Source organism: Cebidichthys violaceus, unplaced genomic scaffold (assembly GCF_023349555.1).
Source record: "Cebidichthys violaceus isolate CVI_PGR_0920_01 unplaced genomic scaffold, fCebVio1.0.p SCAF_3, whole genome shotgun sequence".
In the NCBI taxonomy this organism is placed as follows: Eukaryota; Metazoa; Chordata; class Actinopteri; order Perciformes; family Stichaeidae; genus Cebidichthys; species Cebidichthys violaceus.
Window position 1 is genome coordinate 13,405,647 of NW_027176483.1, and position 18,687 is coordinate 13,424,333.

An 18,687-nucleotide genomic window follows, 5' to 3' on the forward strand; every position below is an offset into this window, starting at 1 on the left:
CATATTTGATTAACTGAAATATACATATATACACACACAAATCATACCACACTATGTGGGTGGGTGTACGTGGGCAGGTATGTTTGTGGGGTGTGAGAGGGACTTTTCACACCATGGCACCATGTATCTGTAATATGCTTGTATTGAAAGAATACTTTTGTAAAATGACCACAAGAGAAATATATAGCATAAATATAAAAGGTAATATGCTGGCCTTTGTGTTGAAATATAACTCAAATTACAAAGTAAGGAATATTTTGTTTTGTAAAACGGCAAATGTTATTTTGTTTTAATTGTTTTTTAAGTCTTAGTTAGGTATTGATATGTTTAAATACTGCATTATGTTTAAAGTGCCAACTGTTGCATTACCTATTGGGCCATCTTTTTTGATTTTACTACCAAAAGAGTTTACTTCAAAACCTCCCTTTATCTTGATAAAATGTTCTAACTTTGTCTGTCCCCCTTTCTGTAGGTTGGAGGCCTTTTGAAGAAAATGGGAAGATTAAAAAAAGGAAACAGAGCTCAGAGGAAAGACTTATTGGTAATGTCTGGTGGAATGACAGCCTTGGTCAAAACAATGAAGAGTGCAAACATTACAAATAGAGAAACAGGTTACTCCTCAGAAATGTGGTACGAGCTCTCTATAACTCTATTTGGTCAAGATAATAAAAAAAATCGTCATTTGCTGTGGGTCATATGGACCAGAAATCGAAATAGTGTGAGGGATTTGATTAGTTATCCACAGGAAAAGTCATTGGAGAATAAAGAAGCTCAGGTAATGGAAAGAAAAAAATCTAATGGTGAGACTAACAAACCATCAGAGTCACTGCAGAGTGAAGGTCAAGAAGAACAAAACAGGGACAGGGAGAAAGGGGCAGAAGACAGAGACTAAAATATGTCACTGCAGAAAGGAGCCCAACAGTTTCCGAAAGAAGAATCCCTGTTGTACCCTTGCCTTCAAGAGCCAGTATATCAAAACTCCTCACAGCCGTAAAACGAACAGTCCATATTTAAACATCACTGCAGTTTCTACATTCCCTTCCTGTAGTGCAAACTACTTCTTCAAAAAGAAAAGGGAGCCAGTGGGAGAGACCCTGGTGAAGATCTTTGTTTTACAAAGAGGAAAAATGACACACACAAAAAGTGAAAGAAAATTCAGACCAGCAGCAAACACAAGAAGAGGGAGAATTGCAAGAACTCTTCATAAAGGAGTGAGTAAACTCTTCTATAGTAAACAAAAAAAACTCCCACTGCTGAGTTGATTTCAGGAAACCTAACCCGAAGTCTGAAAAAAAATGTTCTCAAAGTGATCAGTTCAGAGGTTAGAAAGGGAAAAAGAATCCATGATGATGATTAACATTTGAATTGCGATTAATCGCATGATTTATGCGCAATGTTCAATAATGAATTCAAAAGTAGTGTATTGTGCACTTTTATTTTAAAAGTACTGCTATATGAACAAAAGTGCAATAACATTTGGTTTGCAAACACTTTAAACAAATCAGGTTCTTTTTAACAGCAGTATTCCCTTTACACAGTAGCAGTTAAAATGATTCTGATCATAGATATTCAGCCGGTGTTCACAGCTTTATTTTCATGTGTGTAATAGATGCAATTTGAAATATACAGGAAGAGACGCCACACAAACAGCTGTTCACCGCTCCCCTGACCGGTTCTTGTGTTAAAACTGTCCGCTTAATAATAATAAAAAACTGCGTTAATGCGCGATAAAATAATTGTCGGCGTTACTTAATTAATGCGTTAATGCGATAATAACACGTTAACTTGCCCAGCACTATTTTAAATACTTCTCCATAACGTTCGCTACAGGCTAGCGGCTAGCTGAGTGTCTTCTTCTGCTTATTGGAGCTTGTTAAACAACTGACTGACGCATTACCGCCACCAAGTGGTGGGAAGCTATATTGTAACTGAGCGTCTCATGGATATCAGTAATATCTCTGGTGTCTTCAATTGATAACCGAAAAATACGTGATATTGTGGTAAATCTTCTAGTTGATTATATTAGTTGTGTAGAATTGTGTTTGGAGTTTGTAAAAATGGCTTACATGATAGTATTGCCCAGACTTTTTTTCAATCTGGTATATAATATGTATACATGCATTATATTCGCTCTGGATAAATGCATTTTTTTCGACGGTATATGCTACTCGTCTGAGCCCTCAAGCCCCCGAATTCGGGGCGTCGTGCAGAACAGGTTTTAATAGGCTACCTGTTGGGATATACTGGTTGATATTATTATGCATACACTGTAAAAAAGCCAACTAGCAATCGTTGATCTCATACATGTTTTCAGATTAACCTGACTCAGAAACAAAGCTTTGCCATATTCAAACAAAAACGTGCCTGGCCAGTAAACTCCTCCCTATCGTTGCCCTAATAAGTAATTTCAAAACGGGTTAACAAGCATTTCTGAGTGGAGCCTTATTTTTCTTGATGAAAACCGCGTAACGACCGTTGCGCATGCGTGTTGCTGTCATGTACGAGGTCTGATTCTCGCGCTTGTCGCCGTAGCGCGAGCATCCGCAGATCGCGTGTGAGCTTCGAGCAAGAACGGAGGCGTTTATACTGTATGTGCGTTATTCTCTGAAACACCAGAGTACGTACAAATATAATTAACTGTGAGGAATCAAAAAGACAACGAGTGTAGCTCATAGATACGCCCATAGACTGTAGGTGTAACCGGGGCAAAAAGCCTTAAAACAACCTCCACTATAGAGGATGAATTGTAATTATCTGTAATCTCATATCTCTTATTCATGGACTACATTACCTTTTGTACAAGCTCTGTAAACATACAAGTTAAGAAACACAGGTTTAATATCCTAAACAATTTGATTTGGCTGTCAAAATATATACTCAAATTAAGATTTTGAAGATTAAGATTTTTCTAAAACATCTGTAAAGGAATTGTCTTTCTTTTTATAATCCCCAAACATGTAAATAGAACAACTTGTGGCAGGTTTTCTCTATCAACACGATGTTCTTACCTTTTTTTTGTCTCTTAAAATGATTTGATATGATATAAAATGTCATAGATTCGTTAGGTGTGTTTGTTTTGTGTTCATTAAGAAAATTATAAATCACTGTCACTCAATACTGCAGTGCCATCCTTTCTAGCAGGCATATGTTTTACTGTTAAGTTTTCAGTTGGCTATTTTGCACGTCCTCTTCCCCCTGTATGACAGATTCAACCTGGCCATTATCTATTCAGTCACATGGATGGGGTAGTTATGGCTTCAGTGGGATACATGTATGTCTCATATTGATGAGATAAAGCTGTATCATGGTAGTTGTTATACATTTGCAAATTACAAGGTCTGCAGCTTAAATGCTTTTTAAAAAACAGAATATGTCCTATATGTGTCTTTTTTGTTTCATGGTTCGACGAAATGAAGAAGAAAAAGAACATCACATTGATCCGGCACAAGATGGAGCTGACCTTTTCCCTCAGACGGAGAGAGGTAGTAGAGGGGCAGCCTATGGTATCAGAAGTCCAGGAGAGATGGCCTGCACTTTTTTCCATTGAGGAGGTGAGGCTGTCCTCATTTATTGTTTTCATTTAATGCTTATTGTGGTGTGTGGAGTAATTATACTACATTGACTCTAACTGAATAAATACAGGATCTGCTGTTAGTGGTGGACAGATAGAGTGGCAAACTCTACTATACACTGTCCTATCACTCAACTACAGGCCCTTCCAACAGTTTTCTATATGCAAATATATGCTAATTCAGTGTATAGACAGAAATGCAATGTAATGCTGTGGACAGGACAGCAGCAAAACTTATGTTAGACATCTAAAGAAGTCATTATTAATGGTTATTCGTAGAATTGGGGAACTGTTGTGACTTTGGTTAATCCAAATGAACTATGAAGTCACAGTAAACTAACTGGTCAAGGCAGTGGTAGGCCAGCAACTCCTGTGTTCCGTGAGATAAATTACAGTATTTGTCTACTAGCTTTGAGTAGAGCATTGATAAAGGCTTAATTTCCCCTACAGTAAGGTCTGTCTGACAGCAGGATAAAGAGCCGAAAATATTCTTAATACAGCGTACATTTAAACTGATTAACATTTTCTTTAGGTGTCTAAAATACATCCACAGCAGACTATGGAGAAGAACCTCATACAAACACACTTCAAACAATCTGAAATATCCCTTTAAAATGGTGCATACTTTGAACAAGACTGCTACCCAGTAATTTTATGTACACATGGTATTTCTTTGTTTTGTTATTCTGTTAAGATATCTGAAGAATTCCATCGGTTCACCAGCAAAGACCTCCTGGGGACTTTAAATGCATCCCTTGAAAAATATGTGTCTCGCCTGCTGAGACTTTACCGGATGAGGAAGGGAGCTTTTGGTCAGAAGATGGAAGACCTCCTGGAAAAGCTTGATGAACAGGTGAGTGAAGCGCCTGAGTTTTTTTTTTTCTTCATGATACTTGGGTCTGACCTGAGCTTTATCCTCCTCATTACTATAAATAATGTCATATTTTGTGTAACTTCACTAAGGCACTATACTAATTGTTGTGCTTTTGTGTTTTCCACTGAATACTCCTTAGACATCGGACATTGTGACTCAGTGAAAGACAGCAGCACTGAGAGACCTGCCCATTTTTGTCCGTGACGACCCAACAAAGTTCTTCCTGGAGTGTTTGGTAAGTAAAATTGTGGTAATTCATCAAAAACATTTTATTCTACATGTCTCATTTCAAATCTCACCAGGAAAAATCCCTTTGCTTTAACCAGATCCTGTAAAAACCATTAAATTCTGCGTTCCTCAGCGCAACTTAGAAGCCATGATTGATTTTGCTGAGACCAACAGTCATGTGACAAAAATTCTGTGAAATTTCGACTGAATTGCAGGCTGCTGAACACAGTGCATTTGAGGAAAGGACAAGGTTGTGAAAATGTAAATAGTTCAATACAGAACGTGGAGCCTCCATTTTCCCAATTTTTTTTAATATGCTCAGAAATATAACTCTCAAGCTAAATGCTAATAATTTTATGCATAATACTTTGTGGAAGATTTCATTTTGATCCCAGTCATGTCATGATTATTCTGGCCAAAATATTCATGATTATAACATAATCTTACTTTTTGTTAAGGAACGAATATTTTTATTCCAGCACAGATGGGACACGTTTTTTAAGTGGATGTCCTTTTTGGTAAAAAACAATCAAACAATCTTAAATAAGGTAATCATACATCATAAGACACCCCTGCATAAATAAGAAAAAATAGTGAGTCTGTTATTTCTGATGCGATAATTTGTGTCTTTCTTTTAAAATCAGGCTCTATACCTGAACAGTGTTCATGTTATTAAACCTGACACATGTCACTTGAAAGTCTCCGTTACAATCATGCACCAATCATACATTGGCATAACTTGTAGTTTAACCATATTAACTGGTATTATCTAATGTTTAACGGTGATGAAAGTGTGGAAATATTGTGGAGCAAAATGTAGAACCAGAAACAATGCCGGACAACATAAAATTAGACTTATGTTCATTAATCTATTACCTCAGTGCATGCTGGGAGTTTTACCAAAACGCAGAACTCATGTAACTGCAATCAATACCTACCTATCTCTAGCTTAGCAGGATCTGCCATCCTCCCCTTAGCAAGAATGACATACCCGAGGTAGTCCACTTATGTGGAAAACCAGTTACATTTGGATGGATTAACTTTGACATCCACTCTCATGTAAAGTCGAGTGAGTCCTGCCTGAGCCAGTCTCCTCCTGACTACAAACAGATGTGCCGGTGCAGTAACTGTTATTGTGTTTAGCCCTTCCCTTCTATCTCAAACTGCCAAAGCCTAATCTCTTCTCAAGTTAGTTTTAGTTCCTCAGTGGTAGACGACTGAGGTATATACAGTGTATTGATCTGTGTCTCTCTGCAGAATCACCTGACGATCACATGTTACTTTCTCCTCCAAACACTAGATGGTAGACACGACTCACTCAGAAAAGGAGAGACTATAGGGACTATGTTCAAAACGTCCTTGGCTTCATGTTCAGATATTACATTCAGAAATAATGTTGCATCAGGAGGCATTAGGTTACTTTAAACCAACTGTTTGCCAAATTCAGTAATCGCACTACTGTGGTAATGTTACAATTCCTGGGAAGCAGTAGAGCAGAGTCCAACCGAAACAAGAAGACTGTCAGGTTGGATATACATTTGGTTGAGCGTTTCATCTGAAAGTGCATCTTATACGGTTGCGACGCTATTGAGGTTACAAAATCTGTCTGCAGACAGACAGCAACAGTCGTTAAAGTACTGACAACCAGCTCTGTGGTAGTTCCTGCTACAGTAGGTGTCTCCAGGACCACGTTTTAACATGACGCCTCACACACAGACTCACACAACAACACCAGCGTTGCTGTCGTGACTGGTAAATACACACCTCATAAAGTATCTGTTTAGTACATACTTTTACCTTTGTAACTTTGTAATGGTGTGTTATCTTGGCCAGGTCTCCCTTGAAACAGAGATGTTTGTCTCAAGGGACTTCCTTGTTAAATAAATGGTTAAATAGATTAAGTATACGAGATGAATATGCAGTACATCTAATTTCAGTCATTTCTGATGTATCCGGTGCCATACGAAAAAAGAAGGCAGTTCCATTCAGATTGTCTGTAATGGAGCTGTGATATTCCTGGCAGAAAAAAACGTATTTATTGAAAGAGTGTCCACTGGGAATTGAGCTCTCAGTTCATTTATGCAGTGCATAAACAGCTGGAGGACCAGCATCACCCTGAGCAGTTGCTCTGCAGTAGCCCACCCCTAAAAGAGACAGTTGGGGCTCAGGCCCACACCATCCGCTCTGTTTAAACTTTAAAATCTCACTTCAATGCTGCATATTTGATTATCTGGAATGAAGGGAACACTGTGAAAACTGACGAGTTCGGCCCTGCTGGCAAAACAAGCTATTCAGGGGAATGCCCATCTGTGTCAAAAGGTAAGAGATTGGTGTTGTTTGTAAGTCCATGAACTATACAGCTTCATGGCAGCAGTTATTGCTGTCACACCCCCAGAAAAAAAGTGGGAGTCTTAACCTGGACCTTGATGGCTCTGTCTTAGGTTTCATCTGCTCCCATTTTACACCACAGCAGTCTAGCTTATCCTGTCTCTTCTCAATGCCACTTGTCAAGCTCATGCATATTTAACTGTTCCGCCTGCTATCAGATGAGCCTTACTAGCTGGAGGGGTGGAGCTGGGGAGATGATGATGATGATGTGTTCAGCGAGGGGGCTGGGTTTTTGAAAACCAGCTCCACTTGCCCCTCATCACCACGAATGGATGCGCTATGAGATGGAGAGGAGATCTAAGCAGTTCGTTCGGATCAGCTGCAGACAGGAGGGGACTCACAATGCCTAGAGACTAAAACCTGGATTCTATACTTTCATTCACTGGATCTTTAGAAGATGAAAATAGTTTCAGAGGCTCTGGCTGAACGGTACTTTGGACATTGAGGAATACTTCAATATCACCTCTTCTTCCACTTCAACAGTGAATCCTCACACCAGAAATAAGTGGAGAGGAAAATTCTGTCTTACTTCTGAGGGACCCGTGGCACCACTGAACGGTGGAGCCAACCCCCGGTGCCACAAACTCAGGATGATGAACAGCTTCTAGTGGATTTCTTTTTTACTCGTTGTCCGAACAGAGTGTGTTAGTGAGGTATCAAGACACTGTTTTCAGATAACATTGGAAAGAAAAAAATACACGGAGAAAAATGCCTTTTGCTGGGTTAGCAGGTTTGAAGGAACAGGTGCTTAAACCTGGGAAGGAGGAAGTGAAAAGCACAGTGGGGGACTCTCTAGGAAAGCTGCAAAGGTGAGAGGGTTTGTATGGAGAAAGGTGGGAAGGAGACATAAAAACTGTGTGTGCAGGGTGTTTGATCCACATTCCACAGTTTTTTAGATGTTGTTTTAGACTACATGGAATGAGCGTGTCACTGTTATTGTTGTATTGTTGAGATTCATTTTTTATATTGCTCTGTAACTAAGAGGGAAACACCTGTAGTGGAGAGCCTGGAAGCGAACATATTAAGCCCAGCGTGTTCTCCGAGATCCTGACGATAAATAAATATTTGATTCTTCTGCTTGCTGCCAGGCAATGCCAGTGATGTAATCACAGATTTTATTTTAAGACCTTAATATATATTTCATATCTGATACATCCTTAACAGTGAGATGTGTGTGGGGTGTTGGAGCCCCCATTCTGTAAAGAAGATTACGGCTAAGTAGGCAATTTCCTGGAAAAATGTATGGTTAATGAGCATGTATTTTTGTCATATATAATAGGAATGCCTTGACTGACATTACAATCAAGTGGAAAATGGGAATTTAAGATATTTTTATTAAAACTATATTTTTCTGTCTGTCTGTCTGTCTGTCTGTCTGTCTGTCTGTATGTGTGTGTGGGGGTTCACATATAACATTTTGGTCATGATCCAACGATCACGGTCCTTAAACCTCAGGTTTGGGTTTAAGGACCTGTTGCTGTAACAACATTTTCAGTTGGATTGTATACCCGTTTTGAAGAACAAACTAATCCAATGTTAATGTCAATCAATATGTTACTTATTTTTTGATCATGTCGTCCTGCTTCACAATTCAGGAGTTGGAAAGTTACTTTGTGTTGGCCTCTTTTGGTTAATGGAAATGTTTTGCCACATTTTATCTATGGAATTAGTGACCAGACATGAACCCTTTACCATCCCTTGTTGTTTCTTGTTGTTTTTTTGTTGTCATCTTACAACTTATACATTTGAGACTGGTTGCATTACATTAACAGTAAAAAGGACTTTTGTATCTTAATGCAGTTCAGAATTCTTGATGACACCTACCAACCATATTAACTATTCTTTCATGACATGACACATGTCCACAATGAGTCTGGTATTGGACTATGTATTCTTTTTTTTTTCATGACAAAAACATAAATATAAAATATGCTGTTTTCCATAGCAGTGTATTATTTTGTAATACATAATATAATTGGACAAACCAGGTGTTCCAACTGTCAAGAAATGAGGGAAAATTTGAGTGCTTGATATCAAAAGCGGATCCCAGTTTATGGTTGATTTGTGTCTTGCTGGAAGAGAACTGCAGTAGAGATCTGCTGCAGGCAGATGAAAGCAGTTCATGGGATCGGGGAGACAGCGAGACAGAGATGGATTCTGGGTAGTGAAACAGGTGTGGAGAGTGATGCACCTGAAAGCAACCTGATAACAGTACTGCTGTGACCTTCTTAGTCTTGCCTTCCCCTAGACTTGGGTTACTGTGCTATTTCTGTTGCCACAGTTTTTACAAACTTACAGACAAAAGTGGGAGGACTGTAAAATTATATACATTCTGTATATATTTTTATGACTTGTAGACAATTCTAACCTAAAAAAAATCAAAGATTCTAGGTAGCCAACATTTTGATATGTTGTGGATGGAAGAATAAAGAAGAAGGACAAATATGGAAAAAAAGTATTTCAAGCTAAACAGATAACAACTAGCACTGCTGACGATCACATGCTCTTACTGTGATTTCTTTTGCTGCTATTTTTGTCATAGGAAAATAGACGGTAGTAATGTAGAAGAAGAGGACCACATTGAGCTGACAGAGGATGGGCGTCCGGTGGCATCAGCTCCACGTACTGCTCCCCTGCTGGACTGTAGCTGCGGCGGTCTGCCCAAGCGCTACATCATCGCCATCCTCAGCGGCCTGGGCTTCTGCATCTCCTTTGGCATCCGTTGCAACCTTGGTGTGGCCATTGTGGAGATGGTGAACAACAACACCGTCTATATCAATGGGACTCCTGTGCTTCAGGTAGCTGAATCAAATCAGACAGGACCCCTGGGATATTGATGTTGCAGGACTTTGTATAATATGGATATATTCTCTTGTTGCTCAGAAGATAGTCTGACCTTACAGAAGAATATTAGATTACAATATAACCATTTCATTCAACTCTTTAAGGGATGTATCTGTAATGCAGCCAGGTGGATTATACCATATGAATGCAGTTTAGTGGTAAATGTTTGTTTTTTCTCTCTCTCTCTCTCTCTCTCTCCAGCAAGCTCAGTTTAACTGGGACCCAGAGACAGTGGGGCTGATCCACGGCTCCTTCTTCTGGGGCTACATTGTCACTCAAATCCCTGGTGGTTTCATCTCCAACAAGCTGTTTGCCAACAGGTGACATGCACTTCATGACTATCAATAGTTCCACTGTGACACTGTAATCTCTGTTTTGTGTCATTGAATATCTTTTGGATTTTAGATTTTTGGTAAGAAAAGTAATTTGATAATGATGTTTTGTGAGAGCCACTTTTAACCTTTCTCTTTTATTAAATAAAAACCAAAAGATTAATTAATTAGGACAGAGTCATCAGTTGCAGCCCAAACACAGTGCAGAGACAACCCATGAGAAAGAAAACTGTTCGATGTTACATGTGTGACACGCTTAGACAGATTCTATTTTGTGTCTTTTTAAGTTTTTTCTTGAGTGAGGTCATGGTCAATGCAGCCATGATCAGGTATGTTAAGAAAGGATCACAAGAGAGACAAAAAAAAGATAGGAAAAGAAAGGTTTGGGGGGGAGTGTGCGTGGTTAAAGGGTTAAAGCTGTACGCTGTGGTGAGCGTTGCTGATGGAGCAGATAGCAGCCCTGTAATAAAAGCTTCACAGGAAAAGAGGACACGCCACTGACAGAGTTAATAATGAAAGATCCTGCCTCTGATTTCTTTCTGAAACACCAGCCACTGGAATATTACAAGTGTCACTTACACACTGTTTTGGAAAAAGAGGAGGAAGGAGGGATGGGGTGAAGAAGAAAGTAGATGGGAGCTAAGCGGCACAGTGGTGATGAAGCAAAAACTTGTAGATTGAATGGGATGTCTTTATCTCAGTGCGTGAAAGGCAGAGGCATGAGATCTGTCTCATTACAAGGCTGACTGAGATGCTTTGGCCATCAGATATTTAGAGAAATACTGCCTGACAATATTAGACATCTACAGCAGCTCTTAGACACTGGGTAGCATGTATTTGATGTGTTTTTACCTGTTACAGACAGATATTAGGAATATTACAAATGGAATAGAATTTTGCAGTTTGGTGCTAATTATGGGCACAATAGGAAACTCTTTGACAAAACTGCTCCATCTAAAGTCAAGTAAATGATGATTTCACATGACAAGCTGTGCGTGGACTAAAGTACTGTTGACATTAGCATTTAATCAATTAAAAGTATAGTATTTTAACAGTATCATATTTCCCCATTATTTTACTGTTTTAAGTCTGTAAGTGCTTCAGGTAGACATTGAAGTCACTGTCTCCTCACTTTAGCCACAGACACACACACACACACACACACACACACACACACACACACACACACACACACACACACACACACACACACACACACACACACACACAATATGATGACATTGCAGTATTTCTACAGGGTTTTTGGGGCTGCCATTTTCCTGACATCAGTGCTCAACATGTTCATCCCATCAGCAGCGAGGGTGCACTACGGTTGTGTCATGTTTGTGCGCATCCTGCAGGGCTTAGTGGAGGTAAGAAAAAACACGATGGGGGTTTAACCAGTGAAAATGATCCACATACACAAAGCAATACATCGACATCTTGGGAAAATATGCTTATTTGATTTCTTGTTGAGAGTTATAGGAGAAGATCAATCAAAGCTGTATCAAACATCTCATCTAACTCTCAGCAAGAAAGCAAATAAGTGTATTTCCCAAAAAAAATGTTTAAAGCCTTTCCTCTTTAACAGATGAATCCCAGGTTTCCTCTTAGATCAGTATTTGACCTTTGACATCTTCCACACCATGTGCCTGCTAGGGTGTCACCTACCCAGCATGTCATGGGATGTGGTCCAAATGGGCGCCACCTCTTGAGCGGAGTCGACTGGCCACAACTTCATTCTGTGGTGAGCAATGCCTCTAGTTCACTCTTGTCAAAAATACTCCCAAAGTGACCACAACACACAGCTTTTCATTGATCCAAACCAGTTTACACAACCTTATCAGTCATAGTGGGGCTGGTCAGTAAATGGACATGAGCGAGGTCATTTTGTTTTGCAGATTTAGTCCACTGCTGTCTCTCCCGAATTAAAATAACCACATTGCACTATAAACTGGTGCCATGACAACCCACACATCAAAACCCTCTTGACATTGTCTGTAAATGAACATGGCTCACCTGCGTGCTCACAAGGAGCTTCTCCCTCCATTCACCTACATGAAGCGTCACATTGCTTTCTGTCCAAAAGCACTCTCATGCTCCCTGCTCTATTCAAAACAACAGTGTTCATGAATCCGTCTGATAATAGAAAGACACATTAAAACACGCTCTCTGTCTCGGCAGTGCCAACAACTCAACATTTATTCAATGAAACTAATGTGTTTCTTTGATGTGTTTGTTTTTATAAAGACACATTTTCACTATATGGTGTAGTTTATTGTGTGAAACTGAAGGCTGTTGCGCTGTAACTACATAAAGTTAAGTATTTTGGTTGTATAATATTCAAAAAAAGATAAGTTGGGCTATATATGATATATTTTTAGTTATTTATCACTGAGTCCCGATGTTACTGCTGGTGTAATCATACCGTGACACTGAAATTTGACACCAATTGTTTCCAGGATCCTACGCAGGAGCAGTGATCGCCATGCCTTTAGCTGGAGTGCTCGTTCAATATGTCGGATGGTCTTCGGTCTTCTATATCTATGGTAAGACTCATAACAAACACTTCAGTCACTCTATCTCATAAAAAACAATAAGCAAATAAGCAATAAGCAAAATATGTTCATTTAAAGATAAAGATAAAACAAAGATATTGCAGAGTGTGATGGGAAGATCAATACCATTTTCATGCCTGTACAGTCTGCAGCCAGCAACTGATTAGCTAAACTTAGTATAAAGACTGGAAACATGTCATTTATTTAATAAGGACAAATATAATATATATAGAGGATTAATTAGTGAGCTTTAAAAGGTGCTCGTAGGAGAGTTGATCTCGAAAGTTAGCTGAAGATTCAGGGCATATATTTTATATATATATATATATATATATATATATATATATATATATATATATATATATATATATATATATATATATATGCCCTGAATGCAACCCTGAATAGGATAAACAGTTACAGATAATGTGTGTGTGTGTGTGTGTGTGTGTGTGTGTGTGTGTGTGTGTGTGTGTGTGTGTGTGTGTGTAGAGAGAGAGAGAGAGAGAGAGAGAGAGAGAGAGGGGATATTTGGTGTTGAGCCATTTCATACACTAGGTGTCAGTTTAGTGACATGCAAAGTGTCTTTGTAATCCCTGAATGGCCTACTGCTCTGGCGGTTGTACTTTGTATGCTTTGCACAATAAGCGCTATCTAAATTGCTTTAGTGTTTGATTAAAATGATTAACATTGACATAAATTTCATGCTTTGCCAAATGTGTTTTAATAAAAATCTACTCTGGTTCTGCTGTGATATAATCTCATGATTTATTGAAGTGAATTAGCATTTTCCTGTCTGGGCTCTGTGACTCATACCTTGTTCATTTAATTTGAATAATGAAAATTCTTGTGGTCCAGAATAGCTCAGGCTTGTTTTAATTAGTCTATCCCGCCCCTTACAAAGCCTTCAATACAAATATAAACACCTGTAAGTATGTATGTATAAAGTATATAATAATAATTTGTTGTTATTTCATGAAAAGGTGTTTTTGGGATCATATGGTATGTCATGTGGCTGCTGCTGGCATATGGAAGTCCTGCTGAACATCCCACAATCACAGACGAGGAGAGGATGTACATTGAGACCACCATCGGTGAAACAATGCGCCAACTGAGTGTCACTGAGGTGTGTTTGCTCAATATGTTGCCAGATTCAGGTTATCATAGTGCATTTTTTTTAACATCATTTCACTGAAATTCTGACACACACAAACACAATTGTGTTTCCATCACTTTAAAGGACATTGACTTACATTCATTTCCTGGAGACATACCCTAACCATAATAACTACTTGCCTAATCATAACTTTAAGCAAAACCTAACCTACCTTAATTAACCTTTAACCAAGTCTCCACCCTAAAATGTAATGATTTATGTTATCCCCAAAAAGAAGTCCCCACAATGCGACTTTGTAAAACAGATTTACGTCCCCACAACATGAGTAACTCATGCCCACACACACACACACACACACACACACACACACACACACACACACACACACACACACAATAAACGACATACACTGACTTCTGTCTCCCAATCACAGAAATTTAAGACACCGTGGCGTCGTTTCTTTACCTCCATGCCCGTCTATGCCATCATCGTGGCCAACTTCTGCCGCAGCTGGACCTTCTACCTGCTCCTCATCAGCCAGCCTGCGTATTTTGAGGAAGTCTTTGGCTTCCCGATCAGCAAGGTTGGCCTCACAGTTTCACTATAGCTATTCAACGAGCAATGGCAAACATCCATATAGACAGATGATTAATCATGGGACTGATTTACATGATGGCTTCCTGAATGCATCATGTTCCAACAGGTGGGGATCCTGTCCGCTGTCCCCCACATGGTGATGACAATAGTAGTTCCTATTGGAGGACAGCTGGCTGACTACTTACGCAGTAACAAAATCATGTCTACCACAAATGTGAGAAAAATCATGAACTGTGGAGGTACGTCGTGGTAAACTAGAAGCAATATGTTCTGTCATTTGTTATTGTTATATTGGAAACTAAGAGACACTCTGGTTTTACTGTTATTGGGCACAATAATGGTTCTAAACCATTCTTACTTTAGCCAGCAGTAGTGGTACAATGTTAATAGTTAATCGTCGTTAAAATAGTTCCATATTACAATCAGCCATTGCTCTTGAGCTTCTAACAAAAAGTCCTGTTAGAATGATGTATGTATGTAAGGTATTGTGCAGGACAATGAATTGAGTCATTACAGATCCTAGGCATACATTTGAAAATGTTTCTTACATGAGCCAATGACTCACATTCTCTGGTCCTGTATTTTGACAGGATTTGGTATGGAGGCCACTCTGCTGTTGGTGGTTGGGTTTTCTCACACTCGAGGGGTTGCCATCACCTTCCTAGTTCTGGCTGTAGGGTTCAGTGGATTTGCCATCTCAGGTATTACATCTGCACCAAAGAAACATGTTTCACCCGATATAAGACTTTTGGTCCACTTTGGTCTATATGCTCAAATGGATCTAAGCCATGTTTGTTTTGGGAGAATGTATTTTGTAATTGTGTCGCTCTCCACTTAACCAAATGTATTGTGTGGTCTGTCTCTTCAGGTTTTAATGTCAATCATTTGGACATTGCGCCTCGCTATGCCAGCATCCTGATGGGCATTTCTAACGGAGTGGGAACGCTATCAGGAATGGTGTGTCCTCTGATTGTTGGAGCCCTGACTAAAAACAAGGTATAACAAGTTGTTTTGTAACAGTAACCGTTTTGCATATGTACCCGATGCAAAGTAAAGAGGCTACTGGCGCCTCAAGGACAGACAACTCTGGGGTTAGAATCCCCAGTAAAACTAGACTAACAGGTTGACATGGGTTCCCCACAGAGAGAGTAACAACAATACAGAGACGAGGATGTTGACTCTGGATGGACAATTTATTTAACACCAGTTACTTAACAAAAATCAGGTTTATTCAATACACAGCCGCACAACACAACAGGCTAAAAACAATGTTAATGCCAACTTGCCACAGATGCTAGAGAAAGTGATACGATCGGCCTGTCATAAAAAAATGACAGCACAGACAGCGGCGCAGCATACAAACAGCAGTGGCTATGACAACCCAAAAAAGGACAAAGATAAACATTTTTTTTAAATCAGTTAGTACATAGTAGTAGTACAAAGCTTACTAAATATCTTAAGCCTACAGTTAATATTGTTTACTTCAATGAATGCAGTATTTGGAAACCCAGATCTGGCTCCACAGTCAGTGCTATTTCAAATGAACCGTCCGCAGGATGTTCAAGGCAGCTGCACAATAGTCTTTTTTAAAAAGTGTTCATCATGGTTAGAACCGTCAGCTTTAAAACGAACCTTCCAGAAGGCTAGTCTGTTCCACATCTCAGATATTTTCCTGTTATCTTGTCTTTAACTTCAGTCCTTCAAACTCATATTCTGATGAAATTATTTTATATTCTTAATTAGGAGTCTATAAAACATAACAGGAAACTCAGTGTCCTTCACTGAGGCTTTCCCTCAAGGCATATATAAAACATATTCAGGTTTTCTTCTTAGTCAAACACAGAATCGCTGTATGTAATCTTGCCCCTATCAATGGCTGGTGTTAATAATTTATAGCACCATAAAATGTATTTTACACGTTGTAGTTGATAGTTTTTCCGGTGCAGTGCCATGAGTAAGGCAGTGGATTTACAGCGTTACCTCAGACAGGAAATTTATTCACTCTATTCCTCTCCCCACAGACTCGTCTGGAGTGGCAAAATGTCTTTGTTATTGCGTCCATGGTGCATTACTCAGGGGTCATTTTCTACGCTATCTTTGCTTCTGGAGAACAGCAGGACTGGGCCGACCCTGAGAGCACCAGCGAGGATAAATGTGGCATTATTGATGAGGACGAGCTGGCTGAAGAATCAGAGCTCAACATGGAGAACACGGTGGCTCCCAAAAAGAGTTACGGAACCACAGACAATTCATCTGGTGGAAAACAGGGCTGGAAAAAGAAGAGAGGGGTGACCATGCAAGAGGAGGAGGAACATTTTGGGAATGGCGACTACCAGGACCGGTACCAGTGAGACGCCCTGTGTGGCAAAGGACTTCCAGAACACTCAAGTCTGGTTGAGGCTGAGAATTTGATTACAAAACTGTGGAAATGTAACGAGGAGCAGCAGCATCATATGTACCTCAAGACATTTTTCCTTTTTGGTCAATACTCTTGAGTTTAACTGAGATGTCCTGTAGTGTCAAAAATCATGGGGGAACACAACACAAAAAAATCAAAATGCTAAAATCAACCATAGCTTTTTTTAGAAATCCATTGGGGCAAAATTAAAAAACAAAGATATGAACAAAACAGATTTGAATAATAAATGGAGTTTAGACTAGTGTTGTTATTATAATGGTAATTAAACCACAGACAAACATTTATGAACAAACTAGTGTTGTGTTAAAAGAACATCAGAAATACGCATCAACTTTCAAACCTGACTTTTCTTGCAAACTGCATTGATCATATTTCGTCTGTCGGCAAACGTTGACTGAACTTTATGTAGCTTACTTAAAACCACCACATGAACCGTTTCTGAAATGTTTTGTGTCAGCTATGCAACGTGAAAAGAGACAGCAGTGTTAATGTTATGAGCCTTATTTTGTTTTTGCTTGTATGTATTTGCTGTTGCTGAATGATTGCACTTTCAACCGCTTAGCCCGCTCTCCTTGTCTGAGCAGGTCTTAATTCACCATCTGTTTGTGATGCACTTCTTCCAGCATTATATCATCTTCATTATTTATACTCTTCTGAGCTCATAATGGGACGTAATGGATGGTGAGTTCAGTGATGACGTTACTCCATGATGCATTGGGTTGCATACTCCAAGTGTAACTCTATATATTCTCCTGGTGTTTGTCTTTTTTTGCAATTTGTCAATGTTTGACCCATAGAGACCCAGTTTGTTTCTAAAAAAAAATGTACTGTAATGTTTAATCATAAAAGAGTATGGGAAATTTACACTCACTGTTTATCATTACTGCTAAAGAAGAGAACATTGATTTTGTACTGTAAATTAGTATCTTATTGTTTGAGAGAGCATTGATTTGATTTGCACTTTATTTGAACACACTGGAGATGCATTTCTATTCTGTATTAAGATTGTTTAGAGACATAAAATCCTGTGAAGGTTCTGAATTATTGATTACCTTGTATGAGGATATTTAACATTCATGTTACTTTGTATATTCAAAGAATTTATAAAAATAACTACAAAGGTGCACTCAGTAGAGTACAGATCTCCGCCAGGTGTGTCTGCAAAGACCACTGCTGTATTGTGGGATTGAATGAATACAACTAGTGCTGTAGCGTCATCAAACAGACTTCGTTCAAACTCAAAAACAGGCAGCGACGTAATGTTTTGCAAGCAATGGGCTTGAAGACATCGTTTAATACACTTAATACAATCATGACAAAACAAAGGTAAACTCATTAAGCTGTCAAGACACTTAGCAGCGGCTGAGTGGTGGCGAGGTATAGCACTGTGTGTTAGCGGGTAGCCAAAGACATTTTCCAAAACAATAACAGTGTGCAAACTGTTTTCCCTAACTGTGTCTGAGTGGAGAATAGCAGCTTGTGGTTGATTAAGAGTAGTGGGAGAGCAGTAAGTAGGCAGTCAATGGTGTTATAAAACCAGTAATAAAAGGTGTTTTTAGAAAGTGTGAGTCAACACAACCACAAGAGGTCCTTAAACATACAGCCATGACTCGCCACCAAATATATTGTGCAGTTTGCTTCAGCCAAATGCGAGACCAGCTGTGGACAGACACAGAGGTGCACACTCACTCAGTCATGGACTCACACATAACGGTCCCGGACACACACACGCACATAAACGACTTAACGCATAATCTTT

General features: G+C 39.2%; 1 protein-coding gene across 1 annotated transcript; it reads left to right on the plus strand.

The window, feature by feature from the left end:
* The first annotated feature begins 7,704 nt into the window (after window positions 1-7,704).
* Window positions 7,705-17,862, plus strand: slc17a8 (solute carrier family 17 member 8). Its single transcript, XM_068723135.1, has 12 exons — window positions 7,705-7,870; window positions 9,604-9,859; window positions 10,107-10,225; window positions 11,496-11,610; window positions 11,897-11,984; window positions 12,700-12,786; window positions 13,779-13,921; window positions 14,346-14,495; window positions 14,616-14,748; window positions 15,100-15,210; window positions 15,378-15,505; window positions 16,531-17,862. Exons 1-12 carry the CDS (start codon window positions 7,770-7,772, stop codon window positions 16,858-16,860), a joined length of 1,761 nt encoding a protein of 586 aa, XP_068579236.1. The 5' UTR covers window positions 7,705-7,769; the 3' UTR covers window positions 16,861-17,862.
* The last annotated feature ends 825 nt before the right edge of the window (window positions 17,863-18,687 follow it).